The 19,113-nt window shown below is 36.1% G+C and overlaps 1 protein-coding gene across 3 annotated transcripts in view; it reads right to left on the bottom strand.

The window, feature by feature from the left end:
* The window catches only part of LOC139757252 (lipase maturation factor 1-like), a 39,757-nt gene that overhangs the window by 19,425 nt on the left and 1,219 nt on the right, over nucleotides 1-19,113 (bottom strand). The window contains exons 1-10 of one of the 3 annotated variants that reach the window (XM_071677553.1): nucleotides 18,369-18,395; nucleotides 17,932-18,096; nucleotides 14,854-14,970; nucleotides 13,786-13,882; nucleotides 12,513-12,585; nucleotides 11,038-11,167; nucleotides 5,912-6,147; nucleotides 5,457-5,624; nucleotides 2,623-2,794; nucleotides 1,506-1,656 (exon numbers count right to left, since the gene is read on the bottom strand). In XM_071677553.1, coding sequence (XP_071533654.1) covers nucleotides 1,506-1,656; nucleotides 2,623-2,794; nucleotides 5,457-5,624; nucleotides 5,912-6,147; nucleotides 11,038-11,167; nucleotides 12,513-12,585; nucleotides 13,786-13,882; nucleotides 14,854-14,970; nucleotides 17,932-18,058 — 1,271 coding nt within the window. In that variant the 5' untranslated portion in view covers nucleotides 18,059-18,096; nucleotides 18,369-18,395. Of the gene's footprint in view, nucleotides 1-1,505; nucleotides 1,657-2,622; nucleotides 2,795-5,456; nucleotides 5,625-5,911; nucleotides 6,148-11,037; nucleotides 11,168-12,512; nucleotides 12,586-13,785; nucleotides 13,883-14,853; nucleotides 14,971-17,931; nucleotides 18,396-19,113 lie in introns of those variants that run through there. The other 2 variants (XM_071677552.1, XM_071677551.1) reach the window with 2 other exon arrangements.

The raw sequence follows: 19,113 nt of genomic DNA on the forward strand, positions 1-19,113 counted from the left end.
CAAAGCCTCAAAACATCTGAGGTAAAAAACAGTGCAATCACACTACTTTTATTTGCAAACACATATCTTTTGTTGGGCTCAACTTGCAGACTCAGGATCCCTTGCCTCAACCCTAAAAGCTAGCAACATAAGCAACCCTTCCTACATAACAATAAACACATTCAATGGTTCGTCAAAATACCCCTACCAAGTCCTCAGCATGTTACAACATTTATAGCTGCAACCCTCAATGTCACTCCCAGTTAATCTTTTGCTCTCCTCAGGCAATTGTTCATCTTTTTCTGAAACATTTTCTCTAAAGTTCATCAATGGTCTCAAATTACATCTCTCATTTGCCCTCTTTTTCAGCTCTAAATCCTGGCTCTTTCTTGACCTTTTGATGTTTGTACCCCTCCAACTCAATGCACTTCTCAAACTTCTGATAAACCTTAATTTTCTCTTTCACTAGTACTTCAACTTTCTCATGCCTTTGTTTACCATCCTTTTTTAAACAGTAAACTTCCTTAAACATCTTCAACTCATTTCTCACTCCCAATGCTTCATGTATTCTCACCTTTTGCCATTCTACATCTCTCTTGGTATTTCTGTACACACACTTCTTTTCCAAGCACACTTATCTTTGCTATTTCCTTCATACATATCATTTTCTCTTTTCCTAAAATCATTATAACCTTTTGAACTCTTTCCTCTAAAAACAGTTCAGACATTCCATCTGCCACCTCTCTAATCCCATTCACATCCAACCTCTCATTAGCACATCTGTCAGTTAGCACATAATCCAATACTGCCCCTCAGCACCTTTTTTAAATGAAGTACTTCCAACTACAATCAATTCTCTTTCGGCAAACAACTATAAAAGCTCTTTCCATTTTCATTTACATCAGGTGCCCCTTCTCCTCAAGTTATTCCATATACAGCCACATCACACACTCTTGCATTCTTAAGCTTTAGAGCCAACATCTGATTAATCAAATAATTAATGAAAATAAGGACATGACACTTTTTGATGAGTGATGCTATATCCAAAACCTTGAAAAGCTATTTCAGTCTGTTCCCTCATTAATGAATATGGTTACCAGGAAGAATGCCAAAATCTATAAGTGAAAAAGCCAGCTCAAATGCACACATCAGTTTTACTAGCATTATCCTCTAACACCTTGTACTGTCAACACTGTAAGATGGGTTTTTGCACTACTGTTACACTTCCTATGAAACATGGAACCAAAAAATATCACAAGTTGGAAGTTATTATCAGTACAAGGTCTGACATCACAAAGAAAAATGCTCTTGGATGGGACATGAACTAAAATGAAAAATGAGCATTATTTCTGAGTCTGAGTTGTTTTCAAAGCACAAATTCTATGATTTAAATCTTTTTTATATTTTTCACTAGAATTGTTTAGACTCATTGAGGTTTATGCTTCAAGTTGATTTCATACTGACACAGTAAAAGCATTCATTCAAGTATACAGAAAAAATATTTATGAAAAATAATATTTACACACCTGCCAAACGCTCCATAAGTATTGACAATCCTGAAAGGGTCAAAGGAGGTATTCATGATTTGCCGAGATGAAATCAGGTTCAGGATCACTGGCATGCTGAGGTAGCCAAGCAGCAATGTTACTAAGAGGTTTACAGTTTTCCTTGCTACACCTGATGACACAAAAAGCATTAAATTAGTGGAAAACTGTCTTCCTTGTTAATAAGATCAATTCCTTATTTCACCAAAAAAATTAAGCACAAACCTACTTTTCTACGAATGACATTAAATGAGTAGATTGCTTTGATGTCCATTTGTCACTGATCATAATCTTTCAAGTCTTTTGTAAAGGAAATTCATGCATAGTTTCCTTTCCTTCCATCATCACCAAAACTGTTTCCAAATTCATGGTGGATTAGATGCATAAAGACTTTCTGTTCATTTACGCACAATGTTAAGGCCATGTCTAGTATCATAGTGGAATATAATCTTCCATGTCAATAAAAGTGCATCACACTCTTTTGCTCTGCAAACAAGGTAGTGTGAGGAGGAATGGTCAAAGCTAAAGGCAGAAACTTTAATCCAACACACCTAATCAGTGATTTCTTTTTAAGGCTCCAGGCCTTATTTGAAATACAGAGAGAATTATGAAAGGGGAAAAGAAAAGACGAGGGAAAGTATTTAAGAATTTTGGAGGAAGTAAAAAACCTGTCTGATGTGGCCAGTACCTGATTCATGAGGACATAAAGCAACCTGATGTGGGCATACTTTATCTAATGGTGGGATTCTATATATGAGGAGTATCATATACTTACAATGCTGCTATTGACCTAGCCATAAACAGCTAGTTATTTTGGTTGCTTTGGTTTCTAAATATGTCTAAGCTCGGTTTAATATGTAGGTAGGTTTGCCTTATCTCTTACCTGTTTTCCTTATATTTTTCAAGGCTACCTTCACTTATTCCACCCCAAGTAGGGCAAACAGAGTCAAGTTGGTGAATAAATTGATGCTTTAGCCCTTACATGAACATCAAAATAGTAATACATCTTTCAACAGTCTTAATATCACCTACTAACTACAATTACTAATCAAAATTATGTAATAACAGAAAAATTAGTAAAATCTTAAATAACTCTCACCTGGATCCACCATAGGTGAATCTTCTTGCTGAAGCTGTTGAAGTTTGAACACTTTTCTTTTGGTTGACTTGGAGAAGAGGAAAGAGAACGAGCAGTCATCAAAGTATGCCAGGCTAGGAACGATAGTGAGCCAGTTCAGGAAGCTAAGGTTTCCTGATATGATGAGAATTACCTGAAGCATCAAATAATATCGTTCCAGTAACCTGAACATGAAGCTGATTTAGAAGAAACTTTTATACCTCTTCTTAAAAAAATCTTTCACTTGGACTAGTTGTGTTATCAACAGAATTTTATTTAAACTAAACACTACTTTTAAACTATACACTATTTTCTACATGAATGAAAATAAAAACAAACTTGCATACATGCATACACACTGGCAGCAGCAGCACAGGTAATGGGAGAGGAATAAACAAAACTTTCCAAAGTAAGTATTTATAGTAAAGGTAGATTACTGAAACAGTGAGGCAGAGTCTGATGGGAGATGCCGTGACTAACAAGAGAATGGCAGTTGCTGAAGAGAATATCCACCAACCAAAATATTCTAAACCATCCATGAAACATTCATCTACACAACTATGGTAGCCAACTGGAATTTAAGGCAATAACTTCTGCACACAGAAAATGAATAACAAAATCAACATTGAGAAAACAGAAAAGAGCAAAGATTATCTCAAACTGACAACTGTGTTGACCGTCTGCTTTCATCTCATAGCTTGGGATATTTCCCTTGGAAACTGAAGCCACAATGCTCTTGATTTATTCACCCTAGTTATGAGCAAGATCCCCCCCCCCCTTCAAATAAAGCATCAAACCATCACAGATGGGGTAAAAAAATAACTTTAAAAATGATAATTTTAAAAATAAATAATGAAAAAATTGATGTCTGAGATTTTGGGAAAGAGATCAAGGTACTTGATACATCCAGGATGTTTAGTAATGACCTTGAAGTAGGGAATATTGTCTGTTTTCTAAAAGAGAAGGATGATGCCTACTGACAGATGGAGAACTTGACAGCTAAAAGCTCCTCTAGTATGGCTGCAGTAAAAAAAAGTCTATGTTTGACTATATTACCCTGAAGATAAGATCAAGACATTATTGTAAATTACAAAGGATCATGAAGTGTTAGAGAGCATAATCAGAAATTAGAAATATGAGAAAACTCTGTGGTGATGCAGAATGTAAATTCAAGATATACAAGGAAGCTAATAACGTAGGTAAAGAAAAATGCATGGTCTCCAAAGAAAGGCATATGACAGATGATGAAAGCAGTTTGCCCAGCATCTGAAGAACAATGAACAGAGATGGGAAATGAGGAACAGGGTTAAAGTCTGGCCTAATCTGTCCAAAAAGGTAAACAAAAGCAAGGGACGTCAGCAAGTTGGAGGGGAATGGCTGTCTTAATAAGGGACACCAATGAATTTCAGGAAATAGTGCTGGATGGTTCATTTAAACAGTACATGTTTAAAATTGCAGTATGAAAGACATATATGCTCGTGTTGATAATCTACAGCCCTTCAAGTTACTGCAATGACCCAGACCAACTATACAATTAGGATGGTAACAAACAATTAGGATGGTAAAAGAAATAGACACCCTGTTCTCGGCAATCCCAAGTTGAGATGATCAGTGATTTTAATTACAGGAGAAAGACAGAGAAAAAATACTGTCATGGTCACACAGAATCATGAAAACACAAATTCCTAGAATGTACAAAGTAAAATTGTCAGTATCACCATATCACTAAGCATACAAGTGGAAGAGGAGCTGATACAGAAACACTGCTAGACATTCTATAATGTAACTTGGAAATTAAGCCTACAAAATGAGATAAACCAACTGGAAAATGTGATCACGTAATGCTTAAGATTGACCTTGTGGTTAAAAAGGGACACAAGAGGAAAATCAGGAGGAAAACAATGGATGATTAGAGGCTAGCAAGCATTTAAAATGGTTTGAAATGGCATAAAAAGGCAAGAAATGAGTACTGAAAGATAAGGAGGGAGGAGCACAGAAACTCTGAAAAGAATATTATCAACAGGGCAAATGACATTATATAAAACTTTTCCATAAGTTACAATACTACCCACATATTCCCTACAAGTTGCAGAAGGCAACTCAGACGGGTGGAAGTGCAGGCTGCAAATGGAGAAAAGAGCCAAATGATTTTGTTTTCTATATGACAAAGTCATCTGTTCCTGGCACTAACCCATTCACATGGAAAATGGCAAACTTGTATGAAAGAAAATAAGTGCATATGGAAAACACTGCTGGTTGAAGAGATTCTAATCTGGCTAAGGGATTTGAAGGGAAGAGCTGTTATGGAATATGAGGAAATATGCCCCAACACAAGCAAGATAGAATGGAGTCTTAAAAAGAACTGAAATTGATAAGAAAGACATCCTTGACTCACTACATAATTCTAATATGTTCACAGGTATCAAGAAGAGAAATGGCAGAAGAATGCATAGTATGTTTAATGTGAGGAAGGCATGTAAGGACGTGGGTAAGAGGAGACTCTTTTTCCGTGGCCACCCCCTTCATAGGAGTTCCTGGAGGGAATGGGCATCAATTATGTGGATTGATAAATAGATCAGGTATGTAAAAAGAGTAGGTGAATAAAGAAGACAGAAGTTGCTGTAAGGAAACACTAAATATCAGATGGAAGACAGAACTTGTGTGGTATCATAGTTAAACCTTATGTGCATGCAAGGAAATAAGTAGATATCTTCAATGATAAGGACAGATGAATAGCTATTCGTACTAACTCATCGTGCACACCCTTTGAGATAACATCAATAAAATATGAGCAACAAAAGTTCACTCTTGCCTACCTGGAACAGGATCTGCCCAATTCCACAAGTTATTCTGAAAGCTCTTGGCAAGAAGGTGAAGAATGGAAGTACCAGTTCGACAATGTGGTTGCCAAAGGTCTCAGTCTTGTGCCACCAATCAGGTGTTTGATGGAGGTAGTAAGACATTGGGTTGGGAACAGGTTGTGTCTGAGAAGATGAAAAAAATTCAAATAAAGGCAACCTACAATGGCAAATACCCAAAAACATTCAGTCTACCTCTGACAATCACTAATCCCCTCAATAACTAATCTAGTACCAAGTCAAACCATGTACATATATGAAAAAAAAGTCAAAATGCTATTTCCAGAGGTATAAGGCTTCTGGTGATGGTAAAATGACCACAAAGGTAAACCCCTAATTTACAACATTGACAGAAAGAAAGCCATCTGACAGAAGCATATCAATGAAAGTGTCAAACATTGATCACAACTTACCTGATAATGGTAGTTCATGCATGTAAGGTCCAGCCAGCAATGATCACCACGAATTTTGATCATTCCTGCTCCAAGCATGATTCTAAAAATCAACCAGCGGAGACCCCATATCAAAACTGGTGAAGAAGGTGAAGCTTCTGGTATAGCAGCAAGAGACAGCAGAGGCACTCCCCACACTCCAAGCATACCAGTTTCTAGAAGTTGAGACTCCCAGCCAAAGCCATACCATCTCTGTCCTGTAATCCCAATAATATAAAGATGCTTCTAACCACAGCTGCAGCTTCTATCCTGCAATCTCAATAAAATACAAAGTCCATTTCAACTCTTAAGGGTGCCAATTCTGATAGTCATATTTTTTTGCTTGATTTTTTCCCAAGAAGCTTCCCTGAAAACTTACACAAAATATACAATGACCATTCATACATTCATGTTCCATGATACAATAAACTCGAATCATAAAACCATATTCACACCAACTATAAGATATTCCCTTAATCCACTGTAATAGAATGAAGTCAAAATATTCAACCAAGGAAAGCTGGTAATGGTGCAATGGATGTCTAATAGAGGAATGGATACAACTGTAATAACGACAGCTAAACCTGTGATACAGGAATGTTAGAAGGAAGTTAACAAAGAAACATATGAAGAGGAAAGTAGCTTGATACTTTAATAAAAATATCATGTTCAACTGACATGGCTAAAAGAAGAAACGATACCTGATTAAACAAAATAAGCTGAGACTACTTTCCATGCCTGAAGTACATGTGAGAATTGAAATCTGTTCCTTTAGACCCATATCATTAGTTATCCCGATTGATGCATAGTTCATATTTATACCTAAAATTCAGATTAACCCCAGGGATATATAAAGATTCTCTACTGTGAATTCAAGAATATCCTGCTGTACTTGACAAAACCACTAAATACGCATGGGTGCTACCATCTGTGTTCTTCGTCATGAAACTTGACCAAATATGAAGTGTTTTGAATATACATTTAAATATATATTTTTCAAAAACTTGTATAATAGCATTTCACAATTTGTCCAGAATTTGGAATGTGACTGTCATAATGTACAGTGAAGGATTAGCTACAAATATAAAAATCATGTAAAAATGAGGACTACTATTCATCATGAAAAAATTTTCAAATTTGCATGAACACATACAGAATCTGGTTTTGGTGCATTATACATGACAGCTGGAGAGTGAATGAAAGCAAATGAGGTCATTTCTTTTGTCTATTCCTAGCAATACCTTGCTAATGCAGGAAATGGTGAAGTGGTGAAACTTGACCAAATATGTACAGTGTTTTGAATATACATTAAAATATATATTTTTCAAAAACTTGTCTAATAGCATTCACAATTTGTACAGAATTTTGAATGTGACTGCCATAATGTACAGTGAAGGATTAGCTACAAATATAAAAATCATGTAAAAATAAGGACTATTATCTATCATGAAAAAATTTTCAAATTTGCATGAACACATACAGAATCTGGTTTTAGTGCATTACACATGACAGCTAGAGAGAGAATGTAAGTGAATGAGGCCATTTCTTTGTCTATTCCTAGCACTACCTTGTTAATGTGGGAAATGTTGAATGTCTGAAAAACATACAAAATCTATATGAAGACAGATTCCTTCTTGAACACTTTTATCTAATTATCATGTAATATTCTTAATATTCTGTAACAATCCTGGCATGTTACTGACTTTCTTATGCCAATATTCATGCCATTTACTGAAGAACACTTTTCTTTCAATTTTCCTTAATCTTTTATCAAATGACTGTTTCTCTCTAGCCAATACACTTTTCAAGGAATATTAGTCAGATAAAAAAATGATACAGGTTCTTTCAATATTTCAATACTGAAAAAGGAATAAAATGACACTTTTGAAATGGGACCATTTCTGTCAAGTGTTGTTTAAAAAGGTCCAACCATTTCTGAGGAGACAACGTCTTCAGCAACAGTGGCTATCTTGGATGGTGGCTGGGATCACTAAACCTGAAAACAGACCCCCAAGAACCATCCCCATCCAATATAGTTCAAAATGGCCCTGTTGATCTAGAGGAATTTAAAATGTGGTACGATGATGGAAGAACAACTATCTTTAGTAAAAAAAAAAGCAACCATCTTGGATCGCAGTCAGGGTCACTGGACACAATTTTGAAAAGAAGACAACCAAGGACTACAGAAACAAATATGTATGGCAACAGCCAGCATCTTCATAGGTGGTTGGAGCCACTGGAGACTCCTTTATAAATGGACCACCTAAAGATCATCCCAGCTAAGTTTGGTTCAAACTGGTTGTGTAGGTACAGAGATTGAAATATGAGAAGTTAACAAACTAACAATGAATATTTCAAGTAACAGTGGCCATCTTGGAAGATAACTGGGGCCAATGAACAAGTTTGAAAAGGGATCACCCAAAGATCTATTTCTATCAATTTTGAATCAAATTGGACCAAGGGTGAAGATTGAAGTGTGAATGGTTAAGATTTTTTTTCCAGAAATAGTAACAATCTTGGATAGTGGTCAGAGTCATGGCAAAAATTTTGAGGAGGAACCAACCAAGGACCATCCCTGTCAAGTTTGGTTCATATCAGCCTGTAGGTTCAGAACAGGAAACTGAGTTGTGGAAAACCTAACACATGGATGATGACAATGAAGGATGACTGAGGAGAAACAATGAATACAACACAATCTTAAAAAGCAAACATTCTACCAGGTGAGGTGAGGTAAGGGAACTATGTTAACAAGAGGAACTGGAATATCATACACTGTTCTATGGCTGAGTAAATGCAACATCAAAATATTTTGAAATATTCAGGTGGTAATTTTACTGAAAAGGTCGAATGGAAGTTCAGATATCAGAGAAAGTTTTGAAAGATGGGGTCAAACTGATGAAGAAGTAAGGAGGAAAAATTAGAGAAAAGATGTAATTCATCCAGCATTCCACAATATGCCTAAAAGTATCCTGGCTATAAACTGGTTTGCTGCACGTGAACTGCTATCACAGTGCTTGCAATGGACAGAATTTTCTATGGAGATATGGAGACAAATGAGCAAAGAGGATGAGGAATGAGAAGCTTTGAACAAATATCAAGGAAGAGTAGCTGATTAATCAACAATGAGAACACAGATGACTGGGACATGAGAGAATGGATAATAAGAGAATCATCACAAAAAAGAACAAGTGGAGGTAAGACTATAGTAAAACAATGATGGTAGAGTGAATCTGAAGAATATACATAAATGTATATGTGAGAGGGAAATAATGATGGAGGCATCATATGTACAGACCTGAGGTAGCACTGAGGTTTTACGTAACTTCTACATGAATCACCTAGCTCGAAAGTGGAAGATATTTCCCATACAAAGGTAAATATCCATCAAAATCTTTAAGTTCTACAAAGGAGTTCCCAAGAAACAGTTTTCTCTAACCCAGTCCAATCACTTCCAAACTGATTTCCTATTACCTCATGCAGACCATATTGTGAAAGTCCTTTCATGTGCAGATGCCCCCACAATCATAACATAGCACTCTAACACTACCTAAGCAACATCAAACATGCAAAACTATACCATGCAGTTAGAATAGTGACTCACCTAAAACTGAAAGTCTCTATAACCACTTCAATCTACCATCACCCTGGTAACCCCAACAGGCATGAATCCAACCTGCACACTCCCATCACCCTCAATAGTCAACCCACTCAAAAACTCTAACAATATTGGGTATCACATATGACAATCCTGTGATATTCGCTGCTCAAACTAAAAACATCAACACAAAGGCAAAAATAAACAAGATAAATGCCCTCAGAGCACTTGCCAGTACCAGATGTAGACAAGAAAAAGAACCCCTGAGTATTCTCTGCAAACAATTAATCAACTTCATCCTAAACTATGCCTCCCCTGTCTGGTCATCCAACCAATCAAAAGCAAATACAAGATAGCTACACAACACATATAACAAAATACTAAGCAACGAAAATATTTGAAACTTACTGAATAAAACAAAAATAGTTACAATACAATCTTACCCTAATATGCAAAGCATTAAGTTCTTGGCAACATTACTAGACCCTCCCCTTCCAAGCTTCTCCATAACAAATCCCCACATAGAAATAAAAAATTTATGCCTACTTCTTACTTTAGCAACCTATACACACAGATCCTCAATCCCCCAGTAAACATGACCCTAAAGAAACATATACACACTGAAGTGATCCATCAAGCACAATACAACCACCTACTCAACCCAGTCACTAGTCATTTTACAAAACTATCTGAAAGTACACTCCCTGGGTATGTATCTGTTACCCTCCCTCATCTGCATCTTGGACACCACCAATCTCCCCAGCACTACAAACATAAATTCACCACATCACAAGACCTCTCATGCACAAAATACAGCTTCCACAATGAAGACAATAAGCAAACTCCTAACGTGCCCTGTGCTCACCCCACAAAGACACGCATACAACATAATAATATCACATTTCCTGATTCATGGGCCCATTTGGTGGATATGACGAGCTCCCCGAGTACTGCAGGGGCCCTAGAAGGGGAATCCTGGACAGGAAGGAAAAGGTAAAAGTATGGTATAAACAGACAGACTTCTGTGGTAAGACTATAAAGACTGCAAGACAAAAATGTCTGTGATGTTACCTGCTTGCTCTCTGCTAATAAAATACAGAGATTTTGTGGTGCAGTTACTGATAAAAGCAATTTAAAGAACTATTTCAAAATTAATGAAAAGAACCTAAAAATGATGATATTTACATAGAAGATGTATCAATGAAAAAAATCTAAACTAATGTGATATTTATTTAGAACAGATTTCTCAAAAATCAAATAATGCAGTAAAATGAAAAATGAGGTATTCAAATGAGGATACAACTGTAAATTAATTAATACCAATGTCTATTAAGATTACAAAACATAAAGCACATACATCATCTAAAGAGGATACTGCAAGCTAAAATATCAAGAAAATATATTCCAACTCAACATACAAATCAAACAGTAAACACTGGATAAAGCTGTTCACACTAATAATATAAACCTCTACTGTTGCAGTATTGGAAGTCAAAATAGGGAGCATACTCACCAACTGCAACAAGAGAGTGATAGAGAATCCAGAGCAAGACCATAATAAACATATTTGCTGCCCCAAAGACCATAACTATACTGGAGACAACCATGCCCACTACTGCCAATCCATCAAGCCATGGGTTAACCTGAAACAGCAAAGTTAAGAACTTGTACATTATAGTTGATTCTAATACTTCCTAAAATACAACTGGTAGATAATTTCATGCCAGACTAAGATCAAAACTGAAATAATATCATAAATCTTATTATGTCCATGTAAAATTCAAAGCCACCTCTGAAAACTATTCATCATTACTGTTTGCCATTTCCTGCCTTAGTAAGGTAGTGCCAGTAACAAATAAACAACCATCCTATTTGGTAACATAAACTCTCTAACTGTGACATAAAAACCACCAAAACCAGAGCACAGCATCCATGGCCAAACCCCACTAACTATTTTGTGGTCTCCCCAGACTGGTTCAGCCCAAAGACAGCACACTGCACCTATATTCCACATAGATCCAACTCATTTATCCCAATCCTCTCCCTTCTGAATGCCCAGGCCAAGATACCACCTCAAAGCCTCTTTCACTCCATCCTTCCATTTCCCTCTCACTCTATCCCTCTCCCTAAGAACTTCCTCTTCTAACATGAAGATCCTCTTTATGTGTTTTTCTTCACTTAACATATCAATGTATCTAAAACATTCCAACAAATCCTGATCAGCTCTCTCGATCAGACTGTGCTTACTACCTCAACATGCCCTTTCACTGTTGTTCCTTATATGGTCAACCCATATCACACACACAATGTCCTCAAGCATTTCATTTCCTGCACATCATCTCTTCCACTTTAGTGCATTTACGGCCAAATAATCATATCCTTACAAAACAAATCTACCATCTTCATATATCCACTTCCAATTCCATGGAATGTATAAGGTGCATACAGCCCCCAAATCACTTAATTCATGCTCAGTGTATTAAAATCAAATACGAACTTCCACATGTCTTCATTTTCCTCTTTGCACACAACTTAATTTGTCAAGCGAGATCAATGCCATTCAAACCATCTGTGTACAAAATCCCTCACCTGTATCTGTTCTTAAATCACTCTCCTAGCATTCTCATCTGAAATATCCTTAGCCTTAATCAGTTCTCTCACTGCATCAATCCATTTCCTGTGTGGTCTACTTCTTCTAATTTCTTCAAATAAACCTATATATATCTCCCTAACTAACCTATCACCAGCCATATATTTCAAACAACCATACCATCCCAAAACAATTTCAAATTATGTGCCTTTTTAGCAATTCTTTCACATTGCATTTCATTCTCACATCTTTACCCTCCTGAGTCAAACAGAACAGAATCAAATAACCTGTGGATAAAGCAATGTATTTATCCTCAGTATTAAAAGCTGTTCTGCTACAAGTCTTAATTTTCACTGAAAGTTCAAAAGCTACAAAATATTTCACCATACAAAAATTACCTCATTCCATGGTTCAGCTAACCACAGCAGTGTTGGGGCAGCCTGAATTCTCTTCCACCAGTCACTACCTATGCTAAGAAGATATGACTTGGTGAATTTTTAATACATCTGGAACTTTCCAAAATTTTTTTCTTCCTGTAATCCTAGTTTAAAACCCCATTCAAGGCAATATTAACCTGCAATGGGATAACATTAAATGCTATATTTCTAGATATGAATTATTCCTGATGCACTATGCATTACATAAATATGAGTATCAAGGAACTTTGATAGTACAACACTTACGGCCTTGACACACTAATTTTTCTGAAACTGACAATCACTTGACCTTGAAATATGTCCTTTGCTGATATCTCTAGTAATAAAAAAGTAATGGCCTGGACATAAAAAATTCAAGGAAACTGAAAATCAATCTTCAAACCCAGAGTCACAACAAGTATTAAGACTATATGCATAAAACTTCATAATGGCATGTGACACATTCACATGTTTCTTTCTGATATCTTCAAGATCAAAAAAGTTATGGGCCTGACAAGGTAAGTTCATGAAATTACATCCAATTTAATTAACTATGAAATCCAAGGTAATTAGCATCTCAATATGGTACACAAACATTTTCTTTTGAGTCCATGTACACTGCATATATTCAAAGTTTCATGATGAGATGCATCAAAATGCTTGTAAATCAACTTATTTCCTCTGGGATGTCCATATCCATAGCCCTCACAGATGAACAGACAGATATATAGATAGAGAGATAAAGATAGAGTTTACAATGGAGAAATAAAAGAATAATTCTGGGAGGTCTATGTTTCATCCCATATCCTAGTAACAAAAGACTAGATGCATTTAAGGTTTCATTAGAAAAATGTAGAGGCTTGGGTTAATATATATATAGTGTTCATAAGATGACCTTGATTAAGGCCTCAGTTGCCTGTGTTATCTCCACTAAAAAAAAAAAAAAAAAAATCTAGTTGGGTCACATGAGCTGTAATATATTTGAACAGGGTTGGCACCTGACATAATCCTTCTACTGGCACTGAAAGGGTTGTGGTGTCAGGTGTCCATTGACCAAGTAAAAGATTCATATTCTTTCAAACTACAATTTTATCTATATACCACAGAGGCATGACTGAGAGCAACAAAGTTTTCTTTATGACGTGATCTGAAGAACCAATATTCTATGAAATTTCCCTATTTACCTCTCATTGCTCCATCTGTGCTTTCCCTAATCCTTCCTGTAATCAATCAACAGTAGTCTACAGATACTTACTGTTTTATCAAGACTTCCATATGCAGCTTAAGGGGCAGGAGGCCTCTATCACCAATAAGCTGTTTGTTCTGATGAAAGGCCACTAGGAAAGCAACAACTGAAACATACATTATATCGTCTTAGATTATAGTGCAGTATGTAAAATTTGTCATCCTAGTCAAGGTATAAAACTTTTAAGTCTATTTCATATGATACATGAACATGTTTATTAAGCTAAACAATGCAAGATACAGCTTTTTTGTTCTGCACTCTACAGAAGAACAACAAGAATAAGAGTACAAATAAGAACAAGAGCTGAAGAGAGTGTGCTAAGATAGTTTGGATATATGGAAAAGATGAGAGGAGAAAGGATAACTAAGAGGATAAACATGTCAGAAGTAGAGAAAACAAGGAAATGGGTAAAACCAAGGAGGTGGTATGATGAAGTAAAAGAAGCTATGAGTGATCAGGACCTGAACATACATGAGGCTGTGAGGCATGCACTGGATAAAGTGAACTGGAGCAGTGTGGCATATAGGGTGTAATGTGATGTCAAAGGACTTAACCAAACATATGCAGTAACCATGGAAAGGTTTGTGGAGCCTCGATGATGATGGGGATCTAATTTGGTACATCACATATGATAGGTAGAGATCAAGCATGAGCAATAGAGGTTATTTCACTGTTCCTGGTCTTAACTCTATGAGGCAGGAAACTGCAAACATGGGAATGGCAAAGAATTATGAAAGAAAAATTCAAATAATAATCAAATATAACTGAAAGCTAGAATGTGGATGTGAACAAATGAGTCCATTTCTTCCCGTTCTTGACATGTGAAAGAGATCATATATGAAGTGGCTTAACGATGATTAAGGAGATTATTGGATTTGTTAACTACTGCATATACTGTGCAATATTTTTTCTAAAGAAAAAAAGGAATGCTTAACACGTCACCTCTCTTCCTAAACAAATATAAAACTTGTTACAGTACCTGCCTATAATCATTTCAATGCATGTGACAGTAGGATCTACATGATGGTTTTAATAATAAACTAAAAAAGTTTAATAAACACTGTGTAACTGACTTACAATATATAAAAGCCAAGAAACGTAAGTAAACAATCCTGGTGAGCCAGTACGTGTCAGGCAGAAGTACTACATCATCATCTGCTGTCAGTTTCATGGCCTCCAACTTCTCAGCTTCACCTGTAAATACACATGTAATTTGTTCAGTATCAGTTAAAGAGACTAATGAGAAAAATCTAAAAAGAAGAGAAATCTATGTTTCTCAAATATGCAGTCCCTATATGTACATAAAGCAGATGAAAGTTTTTTCTATTACTGTATGTGATTCAAAATAATGCAGAAACCATTATGCCTCTAGAATGATTCAATATACTTATTCAGGAGTCTGATTACTTTTGGATGACTAATTCTGAATACTGTACTGTCTTTACATACAAAACACTTTTCAACACCACTAGAAGAGATTCAAAATCTCCACAATCAACTTGAAAATGTTTTGTGTGAAGCATACAAAGCCATTTATCTCCTGGGGGTAGAGCCCTTAAGTATCAAAGAGAGCTTTACCTCAAATGGAGGATAATGCCCCATTTCACCCCATAATAGGGTGTATCCACCAGAATTCACCCTCTTCAATTACCTGAACATCTGTCCTCATTCAGAGATTCAATAATCATGTAGCAACCCACCCTAGCCTATGAATTCATCAGCACAGTAATGAAAGTGGTTGCCTCCTGGATGTCTGCAGATCTAGCATGTGGTCCATCATTCAGAGATTCACAAATCCTTGAGGATTGATGATTGATTTTGTTCTTTAGTTCTCGTGCAGTATTTATCGAATATAATAAGTTATAGAAAATAATTCTAAGGAATGCAATGGACAATAATGATTTGGGTGATATCATAAGAGTTATCTATTTCTGGGATACTGTAGTTAATTTATATCAAATTAAGAGCTACACTTTCAAAAATCAACAAAACTCACATAAACCTTGCCTGACCTCCTCGCAGCTGAGTTTTGTCATGGTTTAACATTCTTGCCAAAATACATCAATCATACCAGCTGAATATCAGCAAACACGACAGATCAAGCAACCATGCGAACCCCACCAACAAACCAACTTAAAGGTCATACAGTGTATTCCTACTACAGATGATTCTCGACCTACAATGGTTCAACTTTCGATTTTTCAACTTTACGATGATGCATTATAAATACACATTCAATAGAAACTGTACTTCGAATTTTGAATCTTGATCTTTTCCCGGGCTAGTGATATGCTGTGCAGCAGCAGCCAGCTGCAGCTTCCAGTCAGACATGCAATCACAAGTGTAAATGACCATGCTAAATGTATTTTCAATTTATGTTGGGTTTATCGGAATGTAACCCCATCACATCAGGGATCATCTGTATACATTTTGGCCACTAAATGAGGTTACCTTAGGTTCTTAGAGGTTCTGTAGATTTACTCCAAATGTCTTATCCATTTTTACTTCACATTTTCCTCAATAACATCACCTTATCTATTTTTTCATATTTGATTAACATTTCCCACTTTATGAGGTAATGTAAGGAACAGATGAAGAAAGCAGCATCTGTTCACATCCATTTTCTTGCTGCTCTGAATAATGAACATGATCTTAACTTTCATCTTTCAATTAAATATAATGCTCCAAATCATACTCTGCAAGTGCTGAATCCTCTAAAACCTACACCAACACTGCACAGAAAAATCACTCAGGATTATTCAAAACTAATAAAAAAGTGGAGCCAAGTTGCATTTACCATTATCACAAAATTCAAAGCTAATTTTGATGTGCAAGTAAAATGGTTAATATCCCTTGTTCATTACCCTTCTCACTCAAATGTAAAGAAAAAATTATAATGAAATAAGATCTGTCCTCTGCACATATTTCTGCTACCACAACAAATTATATATACAGCAGAACCTGAGACACATACAGGCCCAAATAAGAAGGAGGCGATGAGCTTGCCACCCTTGGGCCAAGGCATGAGCTCTTTATTTTCAATCCCATTCAACTATTCTAAATGTTGGTAAAAAAAAAAATTAAATACAACATCATTATATGAAACACTACATGCCTCTTGCTTTCCTTATGAGCTTATCATCTTATAATGATATTTTTTTATATCTAATTCCTACAAAAGGTTAAGTAAAGAGAAACTGCCCTAAGGACATCACATAGCCCTCCTCACATCAAGGAGGGAAGAGTTGGTTGTTTGCATCAGGACCCGTGCTGACTCTCAATAACCTAGCATAAATAGCTATATCCCAAGCTACTTCATATGTAGCAATTAGGGAGGTTAGGACAGCTTTTCAAAGGTTTATGTTAATTTCATGAATGTCACTAGTAACTGCCTGAGCGTTTCAGCTTTGAATACAATTAACTATGTTCTGCAATGCTAGTGCTGTTTTTTCTAATAAAATAATACTTGTGAGTGATTTAAATGCATTACATTAAACTGCATAATGTTAAATACACCAATAAAAGTTATGCACATCAGAGAAAATGTGGAATTAATCAAAATGAGGTAATACATGTGTGCATATCAACAGAAACGATGTACAACTCGCCTCAGCCGATCTGAGTGAAGATCTACACTAACATTTTTGTCTTATGTTGGGAATCACAAGGTAATTCACTATGTCATCTGTTTGTCGACATCCCGTGCCATGTTGGTACTACATTTTCATGAATGTCATTGGTACAACACTGAACATACAATGTTACTAGATTTTTACTGATCAAAAGGTTTGGTGAGGTTTACGTAGTCCAGTTGACATTATAAAGATACATTACTTATTTCTAGATTAATTACACACGGTTATTAATATACAACTACTACCTTATCTAATATAAGTAAACATGAAAAATAAGATGAATCGATCCTCCGCAAGAACTTCTGGAAGCAAAACAAATCATTTAAAACATCCAAAACATAAATTACACTTCCCAAGGTACTGACAATGAGAAGATAAAATGAACCTTTGCCTAATTTTACGATTAGGATTCTACACCGGATTATTGCCGGTAAAATCGCCACCTCTCAAAGAATCACCAGTCTAGAGCTTTAGCATTAATAAAAACAATAACTTACTTGAATCAGATACAAAAACTAACCTCCAACATTCTGTTCCTCAAACACTTCAGTAGTTTGTCGGTCTGGCGATATTTTCTCCTGCTTCTGTGAAGTCTGGCTCCTCTTTCGTTGCCTTACTCTCCTCTCTTCTCCACTGTCATCCATCATTACTACTCACTTTGGGTTTATCTATAATGCCTCTGTATCTATAAAGTATAAGATACACCAATGATTCTTACATACACTAGAGGAGAATGGGCAAGTTGAAGCAACAAACAATCACAATGTTCTGTTTACAGGTAGCGGTGTGACAAAACCCAAAATATGCAAAAATAACAAAAAAAAGTTGCCCAAACATAGCAGAATGATACAGTTTAAAACTTCCAAATTGCTTAAGTTATCTTCAGATAAGCTGGCATAACGAAGTCTACAGTAAATCGAAAATATTTGTAACCGATGAAAAAGTTTGCTTCCGTACCTCCCTCTTCTCTGGCTAGATCGGTATGCTAAACATCGACATACATTGTGTTTACAATGTGTAATATTTCTGCTTTATGAAACATAAATAACATGTTACAATAAAAAAAGAAACAAGAGATGTTAGCAATAATCCAACTACTAAAGATAAAAACGTTTTCTGCAGAGCGCATTTTTGTAAGACTGCGGGAACCGCTAAAATCAGCACATTGGTGGCATGGCTTGGGCGGTTTTGACAACTCCGTCATTTATATAGAGCTTTGGGTTTACATATATCAGTGCTGAAATCATCACTATATACTTGAGTATTAAGGTGTACAGCATCCAAATTCCCTCTTTGTTTCTATGGTTGGTCATTTTAACATCTATCGACAGAGGTAGCGATCTCGGGTCACCCTTATTGCAATTATAAGTGTCATTAAGTGACGATGATAAGCGTCATATTCTTTTCTCCATCCTAGCATAATGGTGATATATGTTACTTTTCTCCATCCTAGCATCATGGTGATATGTGTTACTGACAGAACGCATGCACAGGTCGCGGATGCTGGTCTACGGTGTACCCAGCAATTCTAATCTAATTCTCCCCTCTATTAACCTTGGGTACACGGCATGGGCTAAGGTGTGTTTACTATTTTTATACTATGGGGAGAGAGTTTAACACTTGTAATGATACGTTTCTTATCCTTGTACAGATATATATACCGTCATTTACTCCTATGCATATTTGCAGACACACACCCTGT

The sequence above is a fragment of the Panulirus ornatus genome, chromosome 25, assembly GCF_036320965.1.
Source record: "Panulirus ornatus isolate Po-2019 chromosome 25, ASM3632096v1, whole genome shotgun sequence".
NCBI classification, from domain to species: domain Eukaryota; kingdom Metazoa; phylum Arthropoda; class Malacostraca; order Decapoda; family Palinuridae; genus Panulirus; species Panulirus ornatus.